Source organism: Diabrotica virgifera, chromosome 5, assembly GCF_917563875.1.
Source record: "Diabrotica virgifera virgifera chromosome 5, PGI_DIABVI_V3a".
Lineage (NCBI taxonomy): Eukaryota > Metazoa > Arthropoda > Insecta > Coleoptera > Chrysomelidae > Diabrotica > Diabrotica virgifera.
The window spans coordinates 111,469,262-111,495,304 of NC_065447.1; the positions used below are offsets into that span (position 1 = coordinate 111,469,262).

General features: G+C 32.6%; 1 protein-coding gene across 2 annotated transcripts in view; it reads left to right on the forward strand.

Moving 5' to 3' along the window:
• LOC114332347 (putative helicase mov-10-B.1) overlaps window positions 1-26,043 on the forward strand; it is a 196,204-nt gene that overhangs the window by 88,324 nt on the left and 81,837 nt on the right. For both annotated transcript variants that reach the window (XM_050650230.1, XM_050650228.1), the window contains 2 exons: window positions 8,405-8,535; window positions 10,920-11,220. In XM_050650230.1, coding sequence (XP_050506187.1) covers window positions 8,405-8,535; window positions 10,920-11,220 — 432 coding nt within the window. The remainder of the gene's footprint in view (window positions 1-8,404; window positions 8,536-10,919; window positions 11,221-26,043) is intronic.

Genomic DNA, 26,043 nt, shown 5'->3' on the forward strand with positions numbered 1-26,043 from the left:
GAGTTTTGGTCCATAATTACTTTTATGCTTTGTTGGTTTATACTTTTACATATCTTTTAAACTACGAAAGCTTGCAAGTCAATATTTAAATTTAATGGTACTAGCGATTGTTGTAGCGATGTTGAAACGATTTTTAATGTAGTCTACGATAGTTAAACATTATTAATATAGCGAAATGTTCAATTTCAGTATACAGGTTTGATCGAAACTCGGAATGAGTATTTTCTGAGTAATTGGAACACCCCGTATTTTAGTGTTGTAATGAAATGATATTTTATGGTACTTTTTTATTTCTTAAGCATTCTCTATACCTACGTGCATTAATTTCTCAGTTATTCGTGACTTTTTAAGGCAAACATTAATTGCAATAAAAATTACGTGAAATTTTATTAGGCGGCCGTGAAAATATTCAATCAAAAATAATTTTTCGAAAAAAAAAAATACATATTAATATAGACTGATCCTTAATTTATTAATATTGGATGACATATCAAAATACCTACCTACGTAGTTAAGATTGTTGGTGCTTAAAATATTAATAAAAACATACAATATTCTACCTAGTTGGCTATGACACTAAATTTGCTTAAACATTTGATATTATACTATTTTTTAGTTCCAGTTGCCTGATTACCATTACTAATATGATTTTTTCTAATGAGGACTTGATTAATATGGCAATCACAGCAGGAGGGACTCCCCAACATCGACACAATAAGGATATTTTAGTAATAAAAGGCAGATATCGAGCACTGAATTTTATTTAATCTTGCCCAAGTATACTTTCGCTTCTATTTAGCAACTATTTCTGTATACCCGGAGGTACATCCATCACCAAAAAATGTAGAAGTTTACCGGAACTCAAATTTATCTGTTTGTCCTTTGTTTAGTATATTTGTTAGATATTTATATGTTAATTTAAGTTGCCACCATTCATTTACTAAATTACATTCGAGAATACCTTTTTTTTGAAGAAATGCCCCTAAAGATGCTCTAGGAGCAAAAGTATACTTGGACAAGCTTAAATAAAATTCAGTGCTCTATATTTGCTTTTTATTCCTAAAATTTATATATTCGAGCATTTAACCATTCCTATTTTATGATAAGGATAGACAAGGCATACTGAGCAAAATAGTGCAACGCGCGGGTCCACAGAGTGCAGGTGACTCTGGGGGAGTCCGTGAAGAACTACTATACCTGATTTCGACTTGAGACTGGTCATTTAATCCCCGTTTAGGCCTATGCCTCTTCAGGGCACGGGAACTCCTTTTTTTTGAGGGGAGTGTGTGGGAAGGTAGGAGAAAGCACAGGAAGAAGTAATGTGTTTTGACTTTTGACCTTTGTAACCTGACAACCCTGCAGTCCAGCGGAGGCAGCTGTTAGTAGTAGAAACGGCTCTTGGATTCAGCATTTAGGGATGCAGCTTAAATTATCTGCGATATATTAGGGAAGTATTTTCTAGTATTTCGTAGAACTCATCAGGAAGTTCGTTTCTAGCCAATTGTAGAAGATTGGCTGGAGGGAATGAAACTTTATTTTTGGGTGTCCTGGTAAGTCTATTACCGCGCCTATTGCACGGCGTTTTGAGGATGTTTTTGGCTCTGATTTTGGAGCCATTGATAGTACGTATAACGTACTTGCTACCGAGAGAACGGATCTATAGCTTATTTAGGTATTTTGGCGAGTGGATGTACTAATGCAGACGGACACCACCGCTCCTTCCTGAGGCACTTTCTTAGGATTCTACGTTCTGTAGAGGCAATTCGACTACTAATGTGTGGTTTTAGTAGTGTGTAAAGGCACGCTCTGTAGTCGATGTTGGGTCTTATGTAGGTTTTGTAAGTATGGATAAGTTTTTTGCCAGACGTGCCTCCAAACCTTCCAGAAAGCTCTCCAAGGAGACAAGCTCTTTTCCTTACCTTTTCTAAGGTGTATTTGACGTCAGTGTACCAGTTGAGAGTCTTATTAAAGTGAACTCCCAAGTAGACCTTATTAAAGTGGACTCCCAAGTATTCAAGCCTCTCATCCTGGATGGTTATCCTAGCCTCCTCGTTAGGTTGTTTATTAGGATGTCTGAAGGCGATCATCTGGGTTTTAGTGGGATTGAGGGTAACTTTCCACTTATTGCACCATCTGACCATTTTGTCTAGCAATGTTTGTGCTCTATCAAATACAGAGGGTTCCGCACGGGTGCCTCTTAAAGTGCCTGCAGTAAAAAGGGCCGTATCATCAGCTAAAAGTAGAATTGACTCGGTTCGTCTAATTGGGTTAGGGACGTCACCATTGTATACGGTGTATAAAATTGTAGCTAAAACTGAGCCTTGTGGGACTCAAGCTTGTGGAGTAAAGGGTGTGGATAGTAGTCCAGCGACTTTGACTCGAATGGTCAGATTTGAGAGATAGGAATGTATGATTTTGATGAATGTTATAGGCAGTCCAGAACGGTGTAATTTTTCGATATAGAAAGCCTTCTGGGCATCAAGGAAAATGCCTATTGCGTATCTTTGACGTTCATTAATAGTTTAGGAAATGAAAATTGCTGCTTCAATCAATGCATTTCGCGTGGAATGTGAAATACCTGATTTGGAAGTCGCCGGAAACACCAGCTTTTGCTTATTGGTCCTCGGACTAAGCACACACCTGATAAAATTTGATGTAACTTTTCTTGCAATTAATGCTTGGCATAAAGAATCAAGAATACCTCACAAATTAAAGCACTTAGGTATAGGGAATGGTTAAGAAATAGAAAAGTAGGAATCCTAAAATATCATTTCATTACAATACTAAAACACACGGTGTTCAATTTAAGAAAACTCAGAAAATCGACGGTTAAACTGCAAAACCTAGTAAGTCAATTTTATGTAAGTAACTTTAAGGCAAGACGAAAAACATTTGGGCTTCTTCTCTGTAAGATTCAATTTATTCGTTTTGTGTGTGTAGGGTTCTTTTTAGGTAACGATTCCATTACCACAGCGGTTCTCAATCTGTGGTACATGTACCACTGGTGGTACAATTCATTATTTGAGGTGGTACACAAAACACAAAAACAGCCAAAATTAGCACTACTATTATAGTTAATTAGATCACCTAGCTAGATACGTATTTCAGTTAGGTGGTACCTAAAATAATACAAAGAATTTGGTGGTACATGACTCAAAAAGATTGAGAATCGCTGCATTACCTTTAAGTAAAATTCAGTAATATTGTTTTTTTGTCAAAGAGCGACTTACGAGGTTTTGTTACTTAAAATCTTAAACTGTCATTAAACATACGAGGTTTTGTCTCATAAAAATGCAACTTACGAGGTTTTGTAACTGAAAATCTTTGAGGTTTTTGTAGATGTCGCTAGTACCATTAAATTTAAATATTGCCTTACAAGCTTTCGTAGTTTAAAAGATATGTAAAAGTATAAACCAACAAAGTATAAAAGTAATTATGGAACAAAAATCGACTTACGAGGTTTTGTAGTTTAACCGTCGAAATACTCATTCCGAGTTTCGACCAACTCAGTATACTAAAATCGCTATATTAATAATATTTAACAATAGTAGACTGCCCACATTAAAAATAGTTTCAACATAAATAGAAATTTTGATGTCAAATCACTACAATTCTACAGGGTGTGAATGTTGCTACGACATTAACAAATAAACGTAATTATCTTTTAAACTACCTAGTATAATATTACAAAATCTTGGAATTAAAAAAAAAGACATCGAGGGGAACCCAAAAATGTACAAATATAGAGGATGTTTCATTAAAAAAATAAGTGTGCGTCACCCTGCCAATACGGGTGGCCCTGTATATTTGAAAATATTTTTAAATCATGGTCCGATCTGTGCACTAACTTTTACTTCAATAACTTTTTTTCGTATCTCTTACGACAAACTAGTAATTGGACTTCTTTGCACTAATGCCCCACCTTTTATATACAGAGTGTTTCTAAATGTGTGACATTGTAAGTGTGTGACAAACTTTAAGGGGTAATTCTACATAAAAGAATAATGACAGTTTGCTTGACAAACGTATATTCGTAAATGCTTTTTCCCGAGATAGGGGGTGTTAAAATTTTTTTTTACAAACTGATGATTTATTTACTTCTCTACAACCGGCGGAGATACGCAAATCAAATTTGGTGGGTTTTAAAGGGTAGTTCTTGTGCATTTTTTGACACATTGAATTTGACTACAATTAAGAATTTTATATTCACCATTGCCGGGCATACGGATAATTGTCTGAAATTTTTTAAATAAAAAAGTAGTACGCCACTGACATATTTCAAATTAAATAGTTATTTTCCTAACAACCCCCGCTTCGCGTCGTTCGGCAAACTGCAGTCGCGTGCGGAAAAGAATGACTTTCTGCAAGAGTTAGGAACAATATTTTTTCTAAGAGTCTTTAAAAAATTACCAAATCTTAATCAATTAATTTAATTAATATGAAAATACATACACAAATTATTTCTTTGACAAGGTTGTCAAAACCAAACTTTCAATATAATTAGTTAGCATGACGACGATCTTGGTCTCCATGACGATGATTCAAAACCACTGTTATTGTCTACCGATTTGACTTTCGAATATTATGTCAAAATAATTTTATTTCATCGAATTGTCGCGTTAATTTCTTTAAAACAGGAACACAATAAGATATATTTGAAATAAATTAGTAAATAATATCTAAATATTAGTTTATTGCATGTATTATAATTACTTTAAGGCCATATTAACATATCTAAATTAATACGCGTGCGGAAAAGTAAAAAACGCGTGCGGAAAAGTAACACGCGTGCGGAAAAGTTAAACTTTCTAAACTAAAATGCGTGCGCGAAAGTAGACATTTTTGCACGCTCGTAGAAAAAATCATTTTTGCATTTCTTGTTCAATTTGTGACAAAATATCTACCTTCCCTTTTTTTCTACGACGCGCCGTTTTCATGCAAAATATAAAACATCTAACGCTTACAAATTATTCCAAATAAGTTTCTCTATTCACAGAGAAACTTACGTTGAATATTTTGTAAGCGTGAAGACGTTTTATTTTTTCATGAAAACGGCGCGTGGTAGGAAAAAAGGGAAGGTAGATTTTTTGTCACCAATTGAACGAGGAATTCAAAAATACTTTTTAATTTGAAATTTATCAGTGGCGTACTATTTTTTTATTTAAATAATTTCAGACCATTCATCGTAATTTTGTTTGGAGGAATTTGTTTCATATTTGACTTAGACCGTCCGCACACGGGTCAACGCTCGTAGTTGAGGACTCGAGTCTAGTTGCGTAGTAGTCCAAGTAAGGAAGCTTAAAATAGGACAAAACCTCGAAATTTTTACAGAATAGATCGATTTGCTTGAAAATTTGAGAATAAGTAGTAGATAGTCCAGGTATCAAACTCTATATGAGGCCGAAAGGCGCTTTTACTATGGGAGTGGTTGCGTTGAGTTTCCATCTCGGGGGGTGGAAATTTTTTATTTTATTTTGACCGCAAAAGTTGGTAGAACATTCATTCTAAGCAAAAAACGTTCTATACATTTTGTTGATAAAATTGATAGTTTTCGATTTATTCGCAATCAAAAGTGTTAGTTTTATATCGAAAAAATCAATGTTTTTAATCAGTTTTCTGCTAATAACTCAAAAAGTTTTCGTTTTATCAAAACAACTTTGCTTAACAAAAACGAACCTTTTGAAAAAAATTAACAAAACAGTTTTTTTTTAATTTGCTTTAAGAATAATAGTAATCGAGCTCTACTTTATTATATGTTAGCTCTTCTTCGTCAAATGCTAAATATTGTAGTTTCAAACTCAAAAGACGGGCAAACTGCATTTTTCGAGGATAACTTGTTCAAACTAATTTAAAGTATTTAAAAATATCTATCTATAGAAATAAAAAAAGTCTCTAGCTCAAAAATTAAGTGACTTATTATGAAAAGAATGTCAGTCCATATTTTTTCAGCGAAAAAGTGTTCGGAAGCCTCCCCCTACTTACCACTATAATTAAAATTAGTCATTGACCGTATTTGGTTTTCTATATTTATGTATTATTAATAGGTTGTAGAGGTTTGACCGGCTTAGAATGATTAGTTTAAAAAAAATGGAGTTAAAAGCGAATAACGAATTTTTGTAGTTTGGTAAAAAATGCCTTTTTCTTCAGAATAAAAATTTTTTCTATAGCAAAAATTGACTGAGGAATTGACAATTAAAACTTGTAATAACATGCAAAAACCACCTTTACCAACCCTTTTACAGTCATCTCTTTTTGTGACTGAGGATTTTAAAAGGATTTAATATTAATAGCCTTGTAGATCTCGTAGAAACCTACAAAATTCTTTTTTGCCAAACTTTCTAGGATAAAAAATAAAAAGTTACGGTTGAAAAATCAATATATTTTTTTGAAAAAAAAGGAGAAATCCAATTGGAAGCACAATAATGTAAGTTAGCGGTGTTTTTAGTCATTGACCTTATTCATACTTCTTTATTTATGTATTAATAATACATTCCAGAAGTTTGATTGGCTTAAAATAATTAGTTTTTAAATAACTGGAGTTAAAAGCGAATAACTAATTTTTGTAGTTTGGTAAAAAATGCCATTTTCTTCAGAATAGAAAGATTAACATCAGAGATACGAAAAATTGTTTAAATATAAAATTGTGGGTTATTTAATTCCCAAGAACTTGGTTTGAAAAAATTTTTCTACGGCAAAAATACTCGTAAATGAGTATAATATCGAAAAACATTGATTTTTTCGATATAAAACCAACACTTTCGATAGCGAATAAATCGAAAAATATTAATTTTATCAAAAAAATGTATAGAACATTTTCTACTTAAAATGAATATTTTTATCAACTTTTGCGGTAAAAATATAATAAAAAATTTCCACCCCCAAGATCGGGTGGCAACCACCCCCATGGTAAAAGCGCCTTTCGCCATCATATAGATTTTGATCATTAGGCTATCCACTACTTATTGTCAAATTTTCAATCAAATCGATCTCATCGATTTCAGGTTTCTCCTAGTGATGTAACGAATATTCGTATTCGCATTCGCATTCGCGAATATTCGCATGTTTTTGCATATTCGCATTCGCATCCGCATTCGCGAAATTTGTGCGAATGTTTTGCGAATATGAAAACCAGAAAAAAAATAATTTTAAGATAATATTAGGTTAATAAAATCAAAATCTATTCACTTCTCATTTTTTTTTATTAAGAAAAGTTAACTTAACCTCAAACATGCAGCTACTCTCAAATGGAAATATGCAGGGGACAACAGCAGACAAAGAGGCGGAAGGTGGAATCAAGCGATAACTCACTGGAGACCTTGGGACTACAAAAGAGGAAGGGGTAGACCACCGACGAGATGGTCGAATGACCTAAAAAGATACGCAGGGACCAGATCGATAGCATTAGCACTGAACCAAGAAGAGTGGAAAAATAAGGGGGAGGCCTACGTTCAACTTTGGACAAATGAAGGGCAATAGATAGATAGAACTTAACCTTGTATCATAATCACATTATCAGCTCTCACTTTTTTTATTATTTGGCATTATGTAATAAAGCTTACGATTCAGATTGATTTAGGTACACTAAATATCAATTAACTTTTCATTAAAAGTTTAGGAAACATTACAAAAATAGAAACAAATTAAAAAAAAACTGAATATTCGCATTCGCGAATGTCGGTAGCAAATATTCGCATTCGCGTTCGTATTCGCGAATGTTCAAAAAATGACATTCGTTACATCACTAGTTTCTCCCCAACACTCAAATTCCTTTTAGTTTATTTTATTTGTTTCCTTCGTTTTTTGTTGTTTTTTGCACTAAATTAAATTTTAGTTTTTGAAAAGATCGGTAAATATTATGTTCGTTGATTGTAGTACTAAGCTTTTTAAAAATATATTGTTTGTAATATAAAATTCTTAAAACATTGAACTTCTGTTTCTAGGTGATTAATATAAAATTCGTTGGGGAAGTAGAAAAATACCCTCAATTGTACAATCTCATTTTATACAAATTATATTAAAAATGTAACAATACCGAACTTTTCACAAATCGAAATAGTCGTTTTGGTTGGTATATAAAAATGAGTTCTTCCTGGTTAAAAGACGTGAGCAAACTGAATCGACTAGTGTGCGGAGAGTAAGGCCGCGCAGGGTTCGTACAAGACGAGCAACACGCGCGAACTTCGAGACGTGTCTTCGATCGACCCATGTGCGAACGGCCTTAGTGATTGGAGAGTGTTTTCTAAAAATTTCAATATACATCTAATTTCTATTTATAAATCTAGTAATGATTAAAACATCGATTCTTTTGGTTTCTCGCGTTTATTATTATTCTTTATTTTACAATATTAATGTAATACAATTTTAAATACACCTTTTCTTACTTTTTAAGTCGATTTTTTTTTAGGAAGTGGAGTCAGTCTCTGAATTTTCTTTCCTAAAGTCAAATTCGAAAAATTATGTTAGTCCAATACCAGATGCTTATTCAATATATTCTAATATGAAAGATAATATTGTGCCAGGACAAAAGCTAGAAGAGTAAGTCCTTTATAATACTTTTAGAAATAACTTAGTTTTTTTATGGTAGGGGAGCCCAAGCGGGGGTTTTTGCAGTTACTCGAGCGCGTCAGATTATCATATGGGGTGAAACCTGGTACCCTGCAGATGTACCCTACCATAAATTCTCTTAACACAGAGGAGTTCAAGGGGGCCCGCAAAAAAAATCTATCATTAAAAATACTCGAAATTGTCAGATTAAGATAAGGTAAGTTAAGTAGGTACATGCAAACAAGTGTATATTTCAAAAATTTGACGATTTGAGCGGGCCGTAAGGAAATGTGCGAGTCAAAATTTTCACAAAAAAGCGAATATTTCGCGAAATGAACTTCAGATCGAAAAACTAAATACTACGTTTTCAATATTTTTCAAAAATCAAAAATCGAATGATACCAAGCATGACCCCCACGGAGAGTGGTGGGGGTAAATTTAAAATTTTAAATACAAATCCCGCGATATTTCGCAAAGTAAACATCAGATCGAAAAATTGCAAAATGCACTTATTCAGTATTTTTGAAAAATCTATCGAATGGTACCAAACACGACCCTCAGGTAGGTGGGGTAGGGGGTTACTTTAAAATCTTAAATAGGAGCCCCCGATTTTTATTTCAGATTTGGATTCTTTACGTAAAAATAAGCAACTTTTATTCGAAACATATTTTCGAATTATAGATAGATGGCGCTATAATCGGAAAAAACGATTGTTGGAAATGGAAAATTAAATTAAAAAATGGCAAGTCCCCACTAAAATGGAAAATTTTACTTAACTTTTTTTGGATTTAACACCTAATAATCACAACCCAATAGGTCCCCACAGCGCTCGAGTAACTGCACATTTAGCATACTTTGCTAACCTACCATTATAAAAAGTCTACGATAAAAGGTCCATCTAATGGAAACCAGTGATGATCAATCGGAATACCAGATTCTACGAGACAATTTAAGCAAAATTTAAATTTTAATAATCTGAAATTAAATATCTGAAAAATAAATAATCTGAAAGTTATTTTCAGATTATTGTTCTGAAGCTATTTCGTTGTGGCATTTATGTAATTTATTATTCTAATTGGGCAATAAGCCGCAATACAAGTTGGAAAAATGATTTTATTGACGTTTCTACTTTCACTTCGGTGGTAAAAAAAAATTTTGGTGGTTAGTAAAAAAATTCTTCTATTACTTTATTTTAATCTGACTGATTCGTATCAGCAGTTCCGACATACATATTTACATTTTAAAGTAGAAGACTCTAAAACGATATTGCCAATATTTATGAATTGCGTTCCTGGGACGACTTTATTGAAAGCTAGTTCATTCGATTACATGAAAGTAACTTTAAGAATATCCCTCACAAAAATCATAGCATGTGATTTTTCTTTAAAAAGACAACCACATGCAATGGTGACAGTAGAATTATCGTGTTAGTGATTCCATAGTAAATCACGAGGAAAAACCAGGAAAAAACCTCATGATACTATCCCGACATGGTCTTACTTGTATTTGGTCTTACATTCAGTTTACTCTCAAAACTTACACCAAATCTTATATGTAGGTATGTTATTTTAAATTAATAATACATAGATATATCAATAATACTAAAATATAAATGATCGATGAATGAAAATATGAATGATGATAAATGAACTATCTTCGATATGTTATTGACTTACTAATCGTGGTATTTTCTTTCTAGTGACTTCCCCTTTTAATATCGGTAATCACATCCTACTGCATTCTACCGAGGAATCTGCGACACAATTGGTTTCATTTAGCATAATTAGAGCCGCTTCTTTGATTTTTCTCTTTTTACTATCTGTTTCTTTTAGGACTATACTTGAATATTTCCACTGAACTGTATGTTCATTGTCCCATGCGTGTTGACATTTATTTGAGATCTATCAAATTCTCTATTTTTAATATAAGACTGATGTTCACTTATTCTAACGTTTCATGGTCTTGATGTTAATGATGTTTCACCTAAATAAAAGTGTTCGAATTTACAAGGTATTTTATAAATACAATTCTCTGTATGCTCATGTTAATTGTTAGGTTTAGTTTGAGATAAAATAGATCTCAATGTTTTGAATGTTGTTGAAATGTTGAATTTGTTTCCTATTGTTTTAAGTTTCTCTGATAGTCCGTTTATATGGAATTCATACTTTCCTCGTATTATTTCTTGTGAATGTTGTAGGGTCCCGTTCTAGTTGTTCTGTTCCATTCATTCAATCTTGATAATTCCTTATATTATGTAAACGACAACGGTTAATCATTTTTTTAATTATGTAGGTATAGATGTTTGTTAAGTGTAAAAAATTGAAAATCTTAAATTTTTTACATTTGTAAGCTAAAATCTAACTCTATGATTATAGGTTTAAATCACACTACACTGAGAAGTTACCATTGAAGCATTTTAAAATACCCGATAAATTAGAAGAGATATTTAAAAAACTATTAACAAGAAATCCAGAATTTGGTATGAGAGCACCTACGCATTACAAAAAATTTAGTCGGGAGTTGGATTTTACTCCCGGCATTGACGAAACCAACTATTTTATCAGCCTTGAAAAACTATTGCATATTGAAGAAAATCAGTTCAGAATAGATATTAGAAATTATGATACCACATCTACATTAGAGAAAGTGAAGGGAAAATCTTTGTACAAACTAGAGGTAAAAATATAATTTTGCTTAGATCATACGAAATATACTCTTACGAGAAAAATTAAGATCACAATATATGAAATATTTTAAATAAAGAACAAGAACTCATTTTTAAATTATTCGAGCGTATTGTAATATAATTTTAAATGAAAACTGAAATACCGACTATCCCGTTAAATCGTCCGACCGTTAAATCATCAAAATTTTACTTGATTTAAATTAATATACAGTTATGAGCGCGCTAATAACAAGGTTGGAAACAAAGAGAATGCAAGTTTATAGGCTTTTATAGCTAAATCTCCCACCTCCACTAGTTTCATTCCTTTTTATCTCACAACTTAATATATTTCCATCTTTTGTTGACGTACAAGTTTATTTTCCTTGACGTACGGTACCTGCTCCTTACTATTTAATACCCGCCTATGCTATTTTTATTATGTGTCGTATTCTGTGTTACTGGAACCAAATCTTAAATATTATTGTTATTATTTTTATATTGGTTTCTTTCTCTGCCTTGCTTATTCAATCTCGTTCGGGAAATTCACTCTCAGGACACTTTTTATACCTCTGTTGCCTGCGTATCTTCACTTTAATCATGAAGCACTTTATAGTCACGTATCCTGCTTTTATTTGTTTTCATAAATCATTTCTCATTCAAGTACTGTCCCAAAAACAAAATTAGGCTTTTAAGAAAGCCGGTTGTCTATGTAGGGGAGATATTTGTTACCTAGTCAGGCTCTAAAAGATCTAAAAGAAAATATGTTTAGTCTTTTTTCTGCATTTTCCCAGCATCTACACGTTGCACTGTCAACTTTACCCATTTTGGCCATTTTACAGATGTTATATCTGAGTGAGCAATGTTCTCATAGAGTTATATATTAGCATAGAGAGAGTGTCATTCAGAGCGAAGTGACGACACCATCTTTTTTATTTGGATTAGTGCTGTTTCACTCTTACGCATAGTAAAGCTGCTACAGTTGTCCTCCTCTTCCGTGCCTATATTCACACTGAATGTCATTGATTTTCGATGCAATGTGTTAGAAAGAGATGCAGCAAACCAGTCCATGAGATCTTGTCGTCAGGAAGCGCGGAAGGTAGGCTCCCTCTATGTTAATATATACCTCTATGATCCTGGCCTGGGCCTGGATTCCGTGCACTGTAGATATCTACAGTCGCCTTCTATCGATGTCAATTGTCATGAAAATATTTGAATTTTTAGCTTTAATTGAATTATTTTCTAGTTTTGCTAGGTTATACTCTAATAGGGCTTTTCATTCACAGTCATTTGTTTCGAGCTTCTGTCATATTTCATATAATCCGTGTATATTAATGTTATACACGGATTATACGACATTTGACAGAGGCTCGAAACAAATGACAATCGATGAAAAGCCCTATTGATGCTGAAGTGACACTTAGTAAAACAAGAAAATATTTGAATTAAAACTAAAAATTCAAATATTTTCATGACAATTGCCATCGACAGAAAGCGACTGTAGATATCTACAGAGCACGGAATCTAGGCCCTGAACTGTAAGTTATCGAACTTTAACTTTATATGTGCCATTTATTTTATGGCTACCAAGTGTTTCTTAAAAGATAAGTCCCTGAATAGTTTAAATCCACACACACACAGGTTGGCCAAACAGTACATTAGAACAGGTGGTTAATAATAATTATTATTATATTATCTATGTTTGGTTTATATTTTCGGTATTGTCATTAGATCAATTATCCACTTTACATTAATTTTTTGTAATCAGCTTTTCACAAAGATTCTTCGGTTTTTATATCTTTGATTTTATCTTTATGTTTATCACAATGTGGTCATGGTTTGATATTACGTGTGCACCGGGATATGCCTGTACAATACAGTCTATTTTTTTGGAAGATTGAGACATATAGGTTTTGATTATATATGATTTTATTTGCAGGATTGTTCGATAAAAATATTTACAATTTTCTTCTAATATTTTCCGACAAACTTTCAAGGATACCTATTCCAGTTGTCAGACGCACAAGTTTAGAAACCTCTATATTTACGAAACGCTTTCTACCGAAAATTTTCCGTACTAGAAAAGCTGTCCGACTCGACATTCAGCCCTGTGATGGATGACCGAAGTTATCTATAACGTTTGCGTTAAAGTTAAGATAACTCTGACGGATAACTATCTCCATAACTATTTACCTAAATTCGGTGTGACGTATCCATGACCGTTATGAGATAGTTATTTCTTAAACGTTAAAAAAGAAATAACATTTGAGTAACAAAGTTTGAAGTAACAAAGAGAACCTTATGTAGAAATAGTACACGTTGGAGTGAGTGCGAGACATTGATCGGAACATAGTACAGGATGGGAAGATAACCATAAAAGCAGCGTTGCAAGAGTTGGTACAATTGTACCAATTTGATACAGTTAACAACCAAACTTTTGATACTAAAGTATCCTAAAGTAAAAACTTAAAATTTTGTGATATAAGAAAGTTGCTTCAAATAAACGACGTTTACGTAGTTTTTATACACATTGTGCTGGTTTAGTATATTTTGTGTCACTATTCCAGTCATTCCAGTGCATTTACAAAAATTTCTCTGGCAACACTGCATAAAAGTAGGTGTGCTCCCAAGTAGCAATTTTTCGACACATTGGTTGTCAGTACAAACAAATGCACTGTATATAACGTTGCCCGAGAGCATTTTCAGTTGTTTCAGCCAACGTCCCCTATCCCGACTGACATTACGATGTTACAACTTTAAGTAATACCTTTAGTTATACGAGCAACTAATTTATTACCATTGTGACAACTACATATCACAGTTCAGTTTTTTCAACAATCGCAACGACTTAAAAACGTTATAATGCTAAACTAATTTACGCCCTGACCGATTTGGGTTTTCTGGCCGACTCTGAAGTTGTCTGTCACGACCCTAGGTGTTGTTCTAGGTGTGTGACACCTTTGCGGCAACTTTAGAAGGAGAAAAAGAATTTACTTTATAACCTTATTTTTTTCTTATTATTATATGTTTTATTTTGCTGGAAATTTTCGATTTATTTAACAACCTGTTTGTTTGTTTTTTTAATAGCTGGTTTCCATTGTCCACTGTTTTATCAGTAGATTTGATAACCTTAATCTTTCAATCTTTGTATCAGCTTTGCTAGACGGGGTTGCCAGGTCAGTTTTTACTCTTTCAGTAGTTTTGCTTTCACAAAATCAGTAGATTCTTTTTAGGCCATGTAAATACAGTATACTTATACAGTAATCTGCATATCCGTCTTAACTGTCCCAAGAGGAATTCCAAAAAATTGGAAACCTAATTATTCCAAAACAACAACTGGTAATTACCATTTTTTAGCTAAAATCTACTAAATCAAAAACTAAAATATACTTAAGGATTTTTGGGATATATTTGGGATTTTTGATAATAAAAACAACAGCTAACTTAAGGGGATAGGCGCAAAATGTCGCCCGTTAAAATGTTCAATGTATTTTAAATGTTTTCATTTTTTGCGAATCCTGAGAAAACTAATAAGTATTTTGAAAAATTTAAACGCAGAAAGAAAGATTAAGTTATTCAGAGGACCGAAAGTCCCTGAAAACTTCTATAATGTTTATTTTAATAAATTACAGGGGTGAAAAAAAGACAAAATGTAAAAAAAGACAAAATGTAGTGTCATTTTAATTCCAAATATCTCATTCAAAAGAAACGTTTTGGTTTTTTTAAATAATGCAGTCTTTCATTCTGCGTTTAAATTTTTCAAAAATACTTATTATAGTTTCCTCATGATTCGAGAAAAATGAATAGGTACATTTAACAACTAGAATATTTTCTCATCCACTAATTTTAACAGCTGCATGTCTGGATCAAATTCTTCAAACAATTGTTTCACATTTAACATTAGAAACACGTGAACACAATATTCTGTGTTTTGCAAAGTTACATATGTTTAGATATTTTAGTTTTCCATCGTTAGCTTCTAATAGGCTCACCGAATGCCAGAACTCTTCAATAACACCTGAAATACTGCTTGCACTGTTACTTGAAATCTGCAAGTTTGTTACACAAGAATCCAGTTTCATTTCTCTGTAATATTCATCATCTACGTCCTGAATCTTATTTTCGGTCTTATTTTCGGATTGGGAAATTGTAATCAAATGTGTGAAAATTAATTTAGAAATGGGGTAAATACTATTAAAAAGCAAATTTTATTTTAGTCATAACAAAATGTTGAAATATACCAAAAATCTACTAAAAAATATTACTTACTAGAATATTTTAAAAAATATCAAAAATCTACCAAAAAAGTAGAAATCTCCTAAATGTGGCAACGCTGTTAAGGAGAATGCTACACTTTTGACACTGGTCACATGACCTCTCTGTCACCCAATAAGAGGGTGCGTTCTAAAATGGTTGGGATAGTCAGCGCGGCCGGGTTTGGTTGGCGATTGGACTTCTAAGTTGTCTTATCGGTCTAGGGTTGGTAATAAGGTATTTTTTTAGTAATATTGGTAATATTGTTTAATGCACCATTTTGGTTTTACTTGAGATTTTTGGGATGTAAAGAAAATGAAAACACAGAATATAAAAAATGCAGGCATTTTCTGATACCTTTAAAAGCACCATCAATGCATTAAATTTATACAGAACATCTTTAACATAAATTTTTACTTTTATATTAAAATTTGATTTTTTTAAATTTGCATATTTTTTGTCAAAAATGTCGTAAAAAAGTAGCGCGTGTGTTTTTTAAAGGTGAAATATCCATATTTGACGGTAATCTGAGATGCGTTTATAAATTTCAGATCAGGTAATTTTGTTATGTCCTTTATGTATTTATATAAATTTAAATACCTAATACGATGTCAAAATAGTTACCTTTTTGGTTTTCGCATTCACCATACAGGTGTTAAAAATATAGGTAAAAAAACATAACTAGTCTGACTCCTTGAGCAACCATTGCACGCGCAGGTTCTTTTTATAGTCGCTTCAGTTGTCTTATGCAACGCTTACGAAACGATGTTGCTTCATAGGAGGTTGCCTAGGCAACGTCAAGACAACTCAAAAATCGTCCACCAAATTAGTGCAGAATAGGGTCGTCTTCTAGGCAATAACAACGTTGTAACAAAACGTTGCCACGCGGTAGACAACGTTGTCGCGTCGACAAATTGCTACTTGGGCTTTTACTTAAAATCCCTACGTTTATAACCCCAACTTATTTACATCTCTCGATTTGATTTTTGTATGAATTTTAAAATTGTATTACCCTTCCATTCTTAAATTAATTATTAGCTTTATTTTTCGTTCTTAATTGTTTTAATTTTATTATTACCTGCGTTACCTTAGGTGTATGTTTTTGATAATATAATTTCGTGCTGCTTTATATTTGATATTAAATGTGATTCATTGAATTAATAAAATGTCGCACAAGCTCCTGGAACAACCTGAAGCAGCGTTCTACGTTAAATATTCACTTGATTTCTATCTAAAAACAAATCAAAACATAAACTTATCCGTACATAACTACAAAGTTATCTCATAACTTGAGGTTTAACGTCGCGTTATAAAGTGACAGTTGATACATCAGATAACTTGAGAACTGTCAAGAAATAACGCAAGTAGTTAAGTTAAATGATACATCACACCAATTCGAGGATTCACTTAACTACAGGATAACTTTACGTTATATTTAACGTGAGTGATTCATCACACGGCTGGACATGGACATTGATAACTGAATAAAAATAGTCTCATGGAGGTAATGATTCTTTTAAGTGTGGGCCTTAGGTCTAATATTTTTTAAAAATCATATTTATTAAAATCCTTTTAAAAAGGTATATAATTTGTTACTAAAAGTCCATTAAAGGGCTTCATCGCAAATGCAGAACGTTTTCGATCTATCATAGATCATCATCAGTGCTGAACAGAATGTTCACATTCTAATCCACCAAAATTAAAAAATATGAGGTTTGAGGTATTATATCTCCACATGAAATATGTAGGACGTTTCTATAATTATATTTTGACAACTAATAAAATATGAACTGACATATTATAACATTACATAACAACTACTATAAAATAGGGGATGATATTATAGTCTCCCACGCTATTTTGAACTTACAAAATACAAAAGAATTAAAAACCTAAATCTAAAATCTTGAATTGAGAATTCGAATTCGTTCAGATCTTCTTAACTGTGGAAGAGCATTACGTTCTTCAGCAGCAGGTTCATTAATGGGTACCGCAGCAGGTTCATTAATGGGTACCAGTTCATTATCAGGATGATCAGGTTCTATCATTGGATCTACATTTCGTTGATAGGGTTTGGATGTAAATGAACTGGAGGAATTGAACGTTGGATAGACGGCAGAAGATGCAGTGGGGTTCTTGATACTGTGGCTGATAAATAATTATTTCTGGTTCGTTTAAAAAGGTCACATTCTTTTTAGGTACCATGGTTTTACGAATTTGGTCAATGTGACGTTTTAGACAATAGCCATCATAAAGTTGGACTTGGTAATGTAACAATCCATACTTTTTAACTATTGTGCCAAATTTCCAAAGTTCCTGGTTACCTTGGTAATACCGTACTTGTACTCTCTCCCCCACATTTAACTGTCTTGCACCATTTGGTTGATTTTCTGATCTGGTAAGTTTTGGTGGACGTAGTGCGTCGAGTTTGATTCTTAAACAACTCTTCAGGTACATTTCAGCTGGTGATTTTCCACAGGAAAGTGGTGTCGCTCTATATTTTAAAAGAATTTCTTGTACTTTCTTACTGATGGGTAAACGATCAGTAGACATAGCTTTTAGTCTCATTTTTAGGGTTTGAACGTTTCGTTCAGCCAAGCCGTTTGTAGCAGGATGACCAGGAGCAATAAACTTTTGAAAAATATCATAGGTTTTTGAAAATTTTTTAAACTGATACAAAAATTGTAGCGTTGTCGGACACCATAACTTGAGGATATCTGTGAGTAGAACATATCTCTAACAGAAGATCGATGGTTTTTTCTGATGTTATCGCATCCCTAAGAACTTTGATTTCAGCCCATCGTGATTTAGCGTCAACCACAACAAAGAAATAAAAACCTTGGAATGGACCCGCATAATCAATATGGATGCGGTCCCAATTTTCTGTTGGAGTATCCCAGTGGTGTAGTGGGGCTTTTGAAGGTGATTTTCCGAATTTCAGCGCAAGATTGACATGACTTGACCATAATTTCAATGTCTTTGTCTATGTTTTTCCAATAGCAATACTTTCTTGCAAGTTGTTTCATCTTTGTAATGCCTATGTGAGTTCTGTGAAGTTCTGATAGGACCAGTCGTTGAAGTTGAGTTAAAATAACAATTCTCCGACCTTTAAAAAGGATCTCGTCTACTAAAGTGAAGTCATGTTTATTTTGATTTTTTGATTTTAAATCAGATTTAATTCTTGATAAAATAGGATCTGTGTCTGTGGCATCTTTGATATTTTGATAGGTTAGATCGTATATGTTGAAATTTCTTTTATTGATTCATGACAGATACATTTAATTTCTTCGTTGAGCATTTTTTCTAAAGAAGATGAAGGTTGATTGATAGAAGCTCTAGAAAAACAGTCGAGGTTTACGTGATCGGAAGATTTTCGATATTCGACTTCGTAATCAAATCCTGATAAAAATGATGCATATCGAAGTAGTCTAGCAGAAGTTATTGAAGGTAATTTTGAATTTTGATGAATACTTCTCGTTAGAAGGCTGTTATCAGTGATGAGTTTAAACTTACGGCCAAAAAGATACATAAAGAAGTGATTTACCGAAAACATAATTGCAAGTGTTTCTCTGTCTAACTGACTATAATTTTGTTCACAATTTGTAAGAGATCTTGAAGCAAATGCGATAGGTCTTTCGATTCCATCGATAACATGAGATAGTACCCCTGCAACACCGGTTGGATTTGCATCACAAACTAATACTACAGGCAAACTTGGATCATATGGTATCAAAACTTGATCACTCGCAATTTCCTCTTTTAATTTGTTGAAAGCTGTTTCACATGAATTATTCCAAATAAATTTTGCACTTTTCTGTAAAGTTTTCCGTAGAGGGTACGTTTTAGTTTGTAGCATTAGCAATGAATCGGCTATAATACATTACCATACCAAGAAACCTTCGAACTCCATCCACATCTGTGTGTCGTGGCATGTCGAGAATAGCTTGAATCTTTTTTGGAGACTAATATTTCGTTGTGCTTGATAAGATGACCAAGATATGCTGTACTGGTTTCGAAAAAAGCACACTTTTTGCGATTAAGGTGTAGATTGAACATTTTTAGTCGTTGAAGGCATGCGTCAAGATTTTGTCGACATTCTTCTTTACTGGATCCATGAACAATTATGTCATCAAAGTATGAGTGAGTTTTTGATAGACCGGATAAAATTTGATCAATAATTCGATTGAACTCTGAAGGAGCAGTTTTATAACCAAAAGACATGTACCTCGATGTGTTGATATAGTTTGGATAGTACTGCTCTCTTCGTCTACTGCTAGACGAAGATATGCTTTGAATAGATCCAATCGACAAAAATATCGTGAATCTTTTAAGCTGTTTAATATATCTTCTATTTTTCTGATTGGATAGTTTGCGGACACAGTTCTATCATTAACACCAATTTTGTAATCTACACAAAGTCTCACACCTCCATCAGCTTTTGGAATAACAACCAGTGGTGAACCCCAATCACTATGGTTGACTTTCGATATAATTCCTTGAGCTTCTAGGCTGTCAAGTTCTTTCTCAACATTCTTCCTAAGTGCAAACGGTAGGTACATCTCGTTCTTTAAAGTAGACTGGCTTGGCATTTTTACGCAGTTGCAAATTTACTTTAAAATTTGATACAAGTCCAATTGTTTCTTCAAATATGTCTGAATATTTTTCAATAAATTCTTCTTCATTAGCCGGTATATTTTTAATTTGTCTGATTCCTGTTGAGTTATCAATGTCTTGAAGGTTAATGTTTAAAGGTCTTATCCATACACGCCCTAATAAGGAGTCCAATTCATCAGGAGCTACATAAAATTCTTCTGTTGAAATTTTATTTTGATATTGTATTGATGTTTTTGCTGTTCCAGGGGATAAAATACGTTTTTTGTATATTAGGTCTGGATCCCGCGTATGAAAAAAAGTTGATTAATAGCAAGCTGAAAATTTGTTAATAGCTTAAGGGTGTCTAGTCGGACAAACTTTGATATATGGGAACACTGGAAAAGGGAAGTTTTAATTGTGGAACAGGTTAAAAAATTGGAACGGTCAGACCACGAAAACGGCACATGTATTTTGTCTGACAGAACAGACTTAAACTCTCCGAACAGAGATTAAACTCTCATGCAAAAATCAGACTGCTATTTATCACCAAATGGGCGTTTTAATGAGTGGAACATGTAGAATATGTCAAATGACAGGAATTATGACAGGTGATAAATAGCAGTCTGATTTTTGCATAAGAGTTTAATCTCTGTTCGGAGAGTTTAAGTATGTTCTGTCGGACAAAATAAATGTGCCGTTTTCGTGGTCTGACCGTTCCAAATTTTTAACCTGTTCCACAATTAAAACTGCCCCTCTTCCAGTGTTCCCATATATCAAAGTTTATCCGACTAGACACCCTTAAGCTATTAACAAATTTTGAGCTTGCTATTAATCAACTTTTTTTCATACGCGGAAATCAGACCTATATGATTTAAATGCAATATCAGATTTTTGAAGTGGTAAATCCAGATTTAGTTCTTTATATTTTTATTCTGAAATAAGTGTAAATCCTGCTCCAGAATCAACTTCAAATGTTGCTGGTTTGCTTTTATTAAGCACTGTTACATAAAATTTTTCAGCATCTCTGCAATATTGATTTTCATAAATGTCTACAATTTTATGAATGCCAAAAATATCCTCTAGTTCTGTTTCGCTGGTTGATGGTTGATAGTCGTTTAGATTATGGGTTGAGTTAGATTTATCTTTGTTTGCTAAAAGCGTTGAAATACAAAATGAAATGACGTGACCATATTTTTTACAAGCTTTGCACTGAAGTGGTTTAGGATTGATTTTACAGTTTTTAACAAGATGTTGCTGACCACATCGTAAACATCGATTGTCTAACCCCAATTTTTGAAAATTGATTCTTGACCTAGAATGGGAACGCTTCCTAATATAAAACGCTGAATTTGGTCTCTGTCTAGATTGATTGATTTGGTTGATATTTAAAGAATTGTTACTTGATGAAAATTCTTTACTGTCGATAGTTGAAGATCTAAGATTAAAGCCTTTTCTTCTAATTTTTCATTGGATTCCAGAAGACGTTCTCTAATTAAGTATTCTATTCACATTCAAGAGTAGCTTGCTTTAAAGCAGTTGTATATTCGGAAATTGACTGATTTTGTTGTTGATATAAAGAAAAAAATTTATGCTACAACACAAGAATATTTTTCTTTGGATTCAGGCGAGTCTGAAATTTTTTTAAAATGGTATTGTAATCAATATCTCTAATTTTTTGAGGTGCAACTAAGGCTGAAAGCATTGAAAAAGTTGCAGAGCCAATAGAATTCAATAGTAAGTCTAAAGCAAATTTCTTGTCATCGAAAACTTGTTTGATTTTAAGGTAATTTTCGAAACGTTCTATGTACATTGTGAAGTTTTCTTTTTATTCATTAAAATTTTCGAATAAAGGTATAAAATAATTAATATTTGAATTTGAAGTACTTGCCAAACTTTTCTGCAGTTGATCAAAAATTTGGTGGTTTACCATCATAAATTGTTTAAATTGATGTGCTTCAGAAGGAATAAGTAGGACATTTCGATAATTATATTTTGACAACTAATAAAATATGAACTGGCATATAACATTACATAACAACTACTATAAAATAGAGGAGGATATTATACGAGGGTAAAAACGCTTTAAAATGTAACAGTAATGGGAAAATTTACATTTTTGATTTTAAATAACATGGATTTTAAATAATAACATATTGTGTGTTTTTATATACAGGGTGAGTCACCACTAACGGGACGGAATATTACAGCGAAACGGTAAAAGGTTTGAAAAAAATTTAAATTGAGTAGTTTGTAAGTTGATAAAAGCTACATTTTAAAATTATTTTGAAATATACAGGGTGTCCCAATAAATGGCGGCGTATCAAAGTTTTATTTTTTCTTATGGAACGCCCTGTATTTTATTGCATTTTTTAATTGTCCGCAAAAAATAAGGTATAGTTTCATAAGGCTTCCCTATACCTATGTACAGAGTGTTCTGAGTTATGTTGACTTTTCTTAACATGTAAAGTTTGAAAAGAAGGCTTATTCTCAAGTTATTTAAGAAATTATAAAAACATTACTTTTACATCTAAATAGTTGGATATTGGTTGAATGTATTCCATGATTAATTATTACACATTTGTCTACAGGGTGTTCAAAATTTATAGTTTCATTAGTGGGGTATTCATTGTGCCATATGAGGCGTATTTTAAATGGAACACCATGTATATTAATAAATAATTATACTTAACAAATTTACCTCTTTCGAATGGTATATGGATGTCCTATACCTAGGTCTCATAGTTTTTGCGTAATTTACAATTATTTAAATTCTTACTCTGTAAATCGATTTTAAAACAAAAGATGAAGTTAATGAATGTAGGTAATTGCATGATATTGTCATTTTATGACAATACGGTCTGGTAATTATCTTATAATTAATGCATTCCATGATTAATTATTACACATTTATTTACAGGGTGTTCAAAATTTACAGTTTCATTATTAGATTATTCAATGTAGCATAATATGATGGGTATTTTATTAGAACACCACGTATATTAATCAAAGATTGTACTAAACACATGTTTCTGGTTTAGAAAGTGCAGCATTTACAATATTTTTAATATAACCTTATTTAAAAAAATTCATCTTGGTCAATCCTGGTGACCTAGGTGGCCAAATATATGGACCGAATCAATCTATCCATTTATTTCTAAATTTTATGTTGAGATTGTTCTTAACATCACGTCAAAAATAAGCAGGAGCTCCCTCCGTCCACTTGGAGCCACATGTTTGTTCGCACGCTAAGTGGAAGGTTTTAAGAAAGATTCAAAAAACTTGTTTTAAGAAATTTAAAAAAGTTGCTCCATTCAGATTTTCGTCAAAAAATATGGGTCGATAACGTACTGGCTCAGAATACTGGCCCAAACATTAACACTTCATCGGTGTTGGCGATCAACATTAAAATGTTTGTTTACTGTATCATAATAAAATGAAAGCTATGTCTATTATTAAAAGTAGGTAGATTCGTCTGTACATAATACATTATTAAAAAAAATCAGGATCTTCTCCAAATTCTAAAGTCTATAAACGAAAAGTTAAACGTTCCTGTTCTGTCTAATGCTGGTGTAGTTGAGTTTTATACGGATGATAGTGGTTTTTCTTATGTATTCTACATACATTTGTTAGACTGATCTCCAATTGACTCGACATTTTTTTTCACGTAGGTACTAGTATTTGGGTTTTCCGTAACAGAAAGCAGGACATCAAGTTCGTTGACGTCATCAAAAATAAATGGTTTATTTTTATTTAACTTTTCCTACCTATGCAAAATTACGAGCAGCACGGAATCTATCGAAAAATTTCTCAAAAACTTCCTTTTTTGGGTGTCCTCTATCAGGATACTTTTAAGCGTAAACTTTAGAAGCTAAGTGAAAATTTTAAAAATATTCCCCAATGCAAAGTAGGATGTCTACTCTTTCATAGATAATGTGATTATTCATTTTTAGGAACAATTAAATTTGAATGTAATTGGCTCTTCCAAAGCCATTTTTAGATAAAAAAAAATTGAATATCATACACGGATGTTTATAGTTTTGATAATTACCAGACCGTACTGTCATAAACTGACAATGTCATACAATGAATGACATTAATCTTTTGTTTTAAAATCGATTTACAGATTAAGAATTTAAATAATTGTAAATTACGCAAAAACTATGACACCTAGGTATAGGACATTCATATACCATCCGAAAGGAGTAAATTTGGTTAGTATAATTATTTATTAATATACATGGTATTCCATTTAAAACAAGCATCATATGACACATTGAATACTCCTATAATGAAACTGTAAATTTTGAACACCCTGCAGACAAATGTATAATAATTAATCATGGAATACATTCAAGCAATATCCAACTATTTAGGTGTAAAAGTAATGTTTTTATAATTTCTTAAATAACTTGAGAATAAGTATTCTTGTAAAACTTTACATTTTAAGAAAAGTCAACATAACTCAGAACACTCTGTACATAGGTATAGGGAAGCCTTATGAAACTATACCTTATTTTTTGCGGATAATTAAAAAATGCAATAAAATACAGGGTGTTCCATAAGAAAAAATATAACTTTGATACGTCGCCATTTATTGGGGCACCCTGTATATTTCAAAATAATTTTAAAATGTAGCTTTTATCAACTTACAAACTATTCAATTTAAATTTTTTCCAAATCTTTTACCGTTTAGCTGTAATCTTCCGTCCCGTTAGTGGTGACTCACCCTGTATAAATGGTATAGGACGCACGCAACGCGTATACAGAGTCGGTATTTTGTTATCGATGGTATGCGCATTTAATAAGAGCAACAAAGAGACATGTATTTATTATACATTTAAAACGGGTTAGAAGATGTGGGACGGTCGAACGTGGCGGAAATGGGAAGGGTCACCAAAAAATTTCGGGTCGTAGGTAATGGCTTTGTCAGACAGTGTTGCCAAAGTTGGAAATTATCAAAAGAAAATATTAAAATAGAAAAAATAATATATTTAACTTTTTGTAAACAGATATAATAAACAAATTATTTAAAAGAAAAAAACTTAAATAAAAAAATATTGTTTTCGCCAATTTTAAAAATGTGAAAACGTTGAATTATATTTCAACGTTTATTTTTTTATTAATTTTTTCTTTTAAATAATTTGGTTAGTACCTACACTATTTGTTAACAAAAATTAATATAATATGTTTTCTACTTTAATTATGCAAGTTTTTCTGTCCCAGAGACTTTGTAAACACAACTTTTCCGTCATAAGATCAGACAGAAGGACAAATGAGGTGTAAGAGTGAAAGCTCTTAACCCAAGGATGTTATTAAAGTGAGAAACTTGATCGCACAAGTACTATTTTAAAGTCGCCGAAATAGTACAAGCGACATATTATTCGACGCGCCGTAGCAAGATGCTTCCGGTATTAGTCAAGTCCGACAAAAAAATAGAATGACAAATGATGTGTCGAATGAGAGCTTATAACCCAAAGATGGCATTAGAAGTAAGACATTTGACCTCGGACTTCCGTTTATAGAGTTACAACCGGGAGTACGGTTTTAATGACGCCGAATTAATACAAGCAATGTATTATTTAACACGCTTTAGCAAGACGAAAACAAATGTATTGTACTATTTCGGTGATTTTAAAACAGTACTTCCGGTTGCAACTGATACCATCTTTGGGTTATAAGATCTAATTTGATACCTTGTCTTCGTATTGCTAAAGCGCATCGAATAATATGTCGCTTGTACTATTTCGGCGGCTTTAAAACACTACTTCCAGTTTCAACTCTGCAACCGGAAGTGTGAAGTCCAATTTCTCAGCTTTAATACCATCCTCAATTCGACACCTCATACTTACTACGTACTACGTGGCGTTACAACCCTTCGTGGGTTTTAGCCCACTCGACAGCATGCCTTCACTCTTCTCTGTCTTAGACAATCTCTGTCCAGTTCTCCACGCCCGTAGCTTTCAGGTCTCCTGCTATATTATCTTGCTACC